The sequence below is a fragment of the Xyrauchen texanus genome, chromosome 50, assembly GCF_025860055.1.
Source record: "Xyrauchen texanus isolate HMW12.3.18 chromosome 50, RBS_HiC_50CHRs, whole genome shotgun sequence".
In the NCBI taxonomy this organism is placed as follows: Eukaryota; Metazoa; Chordata; class Actinopteri; order Cypriniformes; family Catostomidae; genus Xyrauchen; species Xyrauchen texanus.
Window position 1 is genome coordinate 20,088,957 of NC_068325.1, and position 6,000 is coordinate 20,094,956.

The 6,000-nt window shown below is 40.9% G+C and overlaps 1 protein-coding gene across 1 annotated transcript in view; it reads left to right on the forward strand.

The window, feature by feature from the left end:
* LOC127641014 (histamine H3 receptor-like) overlaps nt 1-5,393 on the forward strand; it is a 56,918-nt gene extending 51,525 nt beyond the window's left edge. The window contains exon 9 of the mRNA XM_052123745.1: nt 4,515-5,393. Coding sequence (XP_051979705.1) covers nt 4,515-5,393 — 879 coding nt within the window. The remainder of the gene's footprint in view (nt 1-4,514) is intronic.
* The last annotated feature ends 607 nt before the right edge of the window (nt 5,394-6,000 follow it).

Genomic DNA, 6,000 nt, shown 5'->3' on the forward strand with positions numbered 1-6,000 from the left:
CTTCAGAGATGGTTTTCCAGCCTGATGAGAATCAACAACACTTTTTCTGAGGTCCTCAGAAATCTCCTTTGTTCGTGCCCTGATACACTTCCACAAATGTGTTGTGAAGATCAGAGTTTGATAGATCACTGTTCTATAAATAAAACAGGGTGCCCATTCTCAGCTGATTGTCATCCCATTATTTGAATACACCTGACTCTAATTTCACCTTCAAATTAACTGCTAATCCAAGAGGTTCACATACTTTTGCCACTCACAGATATGTAATATTGGATCATTATCCTCTATAAATCAATGACCAAGTACAATATTTTTGTCTCGTTTGTTTAACTATGTTCTTTTTATCTACTGTCAGGGCTTGTGTGAAAATCTGATGATGTTTTAGCTCATATTTATGCAGGATTCACAAACTTCCAAGCACCACTGTAAAAGTATCATTACGTAAAAAAATCTATTATTTTACCCAGGTTTTCAGAGGATCAAGTTCAGTTTGCATGCCTTAAAAGACAGCTGCCTATGTAGGAAGTAGAGAGCAAGGTAGCTCACTAGGTTGTGGAACAGAGTCATTATGTTGCTACAGGCACGTATGACTGTATTTATGACATAAAGTGAATTTATTCACTTGCTCTGATCTTTCATTGAGTGTAAATTTTAATTTCACATCATCACATTTAGCAGACACAGTGATTAACTTATAATAGGTACATTAATTAAATTGGTGTATGTCATCAGATAAACGGCATAATCGTTCAGTTCCACAGTGCAGGCTAGGAATAAACTAGGTTCATCCTTTTTCTTCGCTGTGCTCAGAATTCTGGGCCATGAATTAATTATGAACTTGAGGAGGCAGTCACATCATGGATGGACTTTATTGAGTGGGACACCTGGCAGAGATAGCTCCCTTATCAATCTTTGACTCGGTACTACAGGTATTATGTGAGCCTCTCTAAAGGGGTTAAGATTTGGCGGGTTAGCTTTAGCAATTAGCCCCTGCTAGTAGATACCATAACTATACCACTATGTGGGTAAAAAGCCTATTTTTCTATTGATGGCCATTCAAAAATAGCCGTGCAATCTGACAAAGAAAAATATTTCACCCACAGTTTTTTTGGAGTGCTTTGAAAGTGAAACAGACTTACTTCATACAGTTGTGGCCAAAAATATTAGCACCCTTGGTAAATATGAGCATATTCATTCATAAAAATATCCATTCAAAATACTCACAAAAATCTAACCTTTGATTGAAGTAAACTGATTGAACGTTTTATATAATGTATTTTAAGTTTAATTTTATTTAATCTCATAATTAAATAAGATTTCTCAAACACATTTGCAAAACATTAAATTGTTCAGCCATGAGTTCTTATTTCACATGGGTATATATATATATATATGAGGTAACACACAAGCCAAATTCTCTTAGTCATCCATCACAATGGGTAAGACCAAAGAAATGTGCAGAAAAAAGGTTGTTGAGCTTCACAAAATGGGAAGTGGCTATTAGAAAATAGCTAAAGCATTGAAAATACCCATTTTCACCATCATGGCAATAATTAAGAAGTCCCAATCAACTGGAGATGTTACGAATCGTCCTGAAACAAGGCGTGTGTATATATCGTCTCCACGCATGGTGAGGAGGATGGTTCCAGTGGCCAAAAATTCTCCAAGGATCACAGCTGGAGAATTGCAGAAATTAGTTCGATCTTGGGGTCACATGGTCTCCAAAACCTCGATCAGACATCACCTACATCACCACAAGTTGTTTGGGAGGGTTTCAAGAGACTCAAGCGTCTTCAGTTTGCTAGAGACTACTGGAACGTCAAATGGGTTCTGTGGTCAGATAAAACAAAAACAGACCTTTTTGGCAGTAAACACCAGAGATGAGTTTGGCGGGTAGAGGTAGCCATATGGAAATTACCTCATGCCCACGGTTAAATATGGTGGTGGATCTTTAAATTTGTAGGGCTGTTCTGAGTTCCTGGATATCTTGTTCGGATACATGGCATCATGGACTCTATCATAAACCAACTGATAAAAAAAATCAAACCTGAAATTAGCTTAAAATGGGCTGTGGTTGGATCTTCCAGCAGGACAATGATCCAAAACATACATAAAAATCAACAAAAAAAATAGTTCTCGGACCACAAAATCAAGGTTCTGCCATGGCCATCCCAGCCCCGTGACATGAACCCCATAGAAAACCTGTGGGGTGAACTGAAGAGAAGAGACCACCAGCATGGACCACTGAATTTGAAGGATCTGGAGAGATTCTGTATGGACGAATGGTCTCAGATAATTTGCCATATGTTCTCCAACCTCATTAGGCAATAGAGGAGAATACTCAGAACTGTTATCTTGGCAAAGGGAGGCTGCACAAAGTATTGAATACAAGAGTGCCAATAATTGTGTCACACATATATTTGATTCAATTTTAATGATAACAAGTTTTTTGATAAAACTTGTGTTTGGAATTGTTTGATAAATATTTGAGGGTAGATTTTTGTGAATATTTTGAATGAAAAACCAAAAGGACAAACAATAAGTATACAGGTGAAACTCGAAAAATTAGAATATCGTGCAAAAGTTCATTAATTTCAGTAATTCAACTTAAAAGGTGAAACTAATATATTATATAGACTCATTACAAGCAAAGTAAGATATTTCAAGCCTTTATTTGATATAATTTTGATGATTATGGCTTACAGCTTATGAAAACCCCAAATTCAGAATCTCAGAAAATTAGAATATTGTGAAAAGGTTCAGTATTGTAGGCTCAAAGTGTCACACTCTAATCAGCTAAACACCTGCAAAGGGTTCCTGAGCCTTTAAATGGTCTCTCAGTCTGGTTCAGTTGAATTCACAATCATGGGGAAGACTGCTGACCTGACAGTTGTGCAGAAAACCATCATGGACACCCTCCACAAGGAGGGAAAGCCTCAAAAGGTAATTGCAAAAGAAGTTGGATGTTCTCAAAGTGCTGTATCAAAGCACATTAATAGAAAGTTAAGTGGAAGGGAAAAGTGTGGAAGAAAAAGGTGCACAAGCAGCAGGGATGACCGTAGCCTGGAGAGGATTGTCAGGAAAAGGCCATTCAAATGTGTGGGGAGCTTCACAAGGAGTGGACTGAGGCTGGAGTTACTGCATCAAGAGCCACCACACACAGACGGGTCCTGGACATGGGCTTCAAATGTCAAACGTCTTACCTGGGCTAAAGAAAAAAAGAACTGGTCTGTTGCTCAGTGGTCCAAAGTCCTCTTTTCTGATGAGAGCAAATTTTGCATCTCATTTGGAAACCAAGGTCCCAGAGTCTGGAGGAAGAATGGAGAGGCACACAATCCAAGATGCTTGAAGTCCAGTGTGAAGTTTCCACAGTCTGTGTTGGTTTGGGGAGCCATGTCATCGGCTGGTGTTGGTCCACTGTGCTTTATTAAGTCCAGAGTCAACGCAGCCGCCTACCTGGACATTTTAGAGCACTTCATGCTTCCTTCAGCAGACAAGCTTTATGGAGATGCTGACTTCATTTTCCAGCAGGACTTGGCACCTGCCCACACTGCCAAAAGTACCAAAACCTGGTTCAATGACCATGGTATTACTGTGCTTGATTGGCCAGCAAACTCGCTTGACCTGAACCCCATAGAGAATCTATGGGGCATTGCCAAGAGAAAGATGAGAGACATGAGACCAAACAATGCAGAAGAGCTGAAGGCCGCTATTGAAGCATCTTGGTCTTCCATAACACCTCAGCAGTGCCACAGGCTGATAGCATCCATGCCACGCTGCATTGAGGCAGTAATTAATGCAAAAGGGGCCCAAACCAAGTACTGAGTACATATGCATGATTATACTTTTCAGAGGGCCGACATTTCTGTATTTAAAATCTTTTTTTTATTGATTTCATGTAATATTCTAATTTTCTGAGATTCTGAATTTGGGGTTTTCATAAGCTGTAAGCCATAATCATCAAAATTATATCAAATAAAGGCTTGAAATATCTTACTATGCTTGTAATGAGTCTATATAATATATTAGTTTCACCTTTTAAGTTGAATTACTGAAATTAATGAACTTTTGCACGATATTCTAATTTTTCGAGTTTCACCTGTATTTTTTCACAGCCGCCTTTTCTTATATTTACCAATGGTGCCAATATGTTTGGCCACAACTGTATATTTCCCTATTTGCTGCCTTTTAATGTCACAGCTCAAGCACCAGCAATATACTTAATAGTGATTAGCTTGGTACAATGCGTGTTCTTGTAATGCCATCAGCATTGTCAGGGCGTCATTTTCTTGTGGCTCCAGAGGAATTAGTCAAATGGCATTTACGGCTCAGGTGATTTGCCTTAAAAAAATGTTGAGCAAATATGCCAGTATCCAGGTCATGTGCTTCCAGGTGGTGTACACAACGGCCATTGAGAGTAAAGGGACTGCTAATAGCGGTCTCCAGGTCTTCTAGACCTCATTGGCCTATCTCATAAGACTAATGTAATACCTCCTATGTTTCTTATTCCTCAGGTGAGGTACCGAGCCCAGCAGGGTGTCACTCGTCTGGCAGTGGTCAAGATGTTGGTGGTGTGGGTCCTGGCGTTCCTCCTCTATGGTCCAGCCATTATCTTTTGGGAACTGCTGGTCGGAGAGAGCATTGTTCCAGATGACGAGTGTTTCGCTGAGTTCTACTGCACCTGGTACTTCCTGCTGTCTGCTTCCACCTTTGAGTTCTTCTCACCATTCCTCTCAGTGGCCTTCTTCAACTTCAGCATCTATCTCAACATCCAGCAGAGAAACCGTAGCAGGATGGCACACATGGAGACTGAGAGGGAAGACGGATGGAGGGTAGTGAACAGTCAGGCCTCGTCGGTCTTCTTTGTCAAAACGCACAAGGTATCCTCTAGGGAGCCGGCAGCCGTGTCAGCCGTTATCGAAGACGACGAGGAAGTGTCGCCTTCGTCCAGTGGAGATCCGAGCAGCACACATTCTGTGTCTTTGACAATGAAGGCGACCAATAAAAAACAGGGATTGTTCAACGGTTGGGTAAGGACACGCATAATACGCACACAGGAAGCTTCGACCAATTGTGGCCCCTGCAGGAGTGGAGGACACGCACGTCTCTCGAGAGACAAGAAGATTGCCAAGTCTCTGGCAATCATAGTGTGTGTTTTTGGGGTGTGCTGGGCCCCTTACACCCTCCTGATGATCATACGGGCTGCCTGCAGTGGTACTTGTGTGGATCATCACTGGTACGAGGTCACATTCTGGCTCCTTTGGCTCAATTCGGCCATCAACCCCTTCCTATATCCGCTTTGCCATAGCAGCTTTCGCCGGGCCTTTGCCAAGATTTTGTGCCCAAAACGGCAGTCTGTTCGGCCACACGAGGAAAGCCCTTCCTGCCAATGATAATCTGAAAGCAACAGAGGGGATTTATGCTTTCACACGAATTTTGAATGGTATAATAAAAGCACCAAGGCAAGAAGGCGAAACATTTATGCCCAAGCACATTCAGCTCTGAAAATCATTGTCCTTATGAGATGGAGTAGCATGTTTTCTTCAACAACACAAGATACTTCCTCACATGAAAAAGATTGGGAAAAAAACTGCACAAATAATTGACGGATATAAACAGTGCATCCAAGCTGTAGTTATGTCTTATCTTAAAGTCACGTAGGAATAGAGTTGATTCACTCTTGTAAGCTAACGTACTGTACGTTGCATGTTGTGTGACATCTGTGGTGAAAAAGTGATGCAGTTTGTGTTCAGAACGTATCCAGTTGACAGTTCTGCCCACATAAACATGATTTACAGACTATTGTTTATTCCACTCCAGTAAGTCACACTGTTCAGCAGAGAAGAGCTGGTCTATTTGAGACAGCATTACAACTCAAAAGAGATACGAAAAATGCACTGTTCTACGACTACAGCCCAGAGCTTCACAGACAGACTCTAAAGAGAATTCATATGACCTGCTATGGACAGGCAGAACTTCACATTGATTTTGAATGTATGT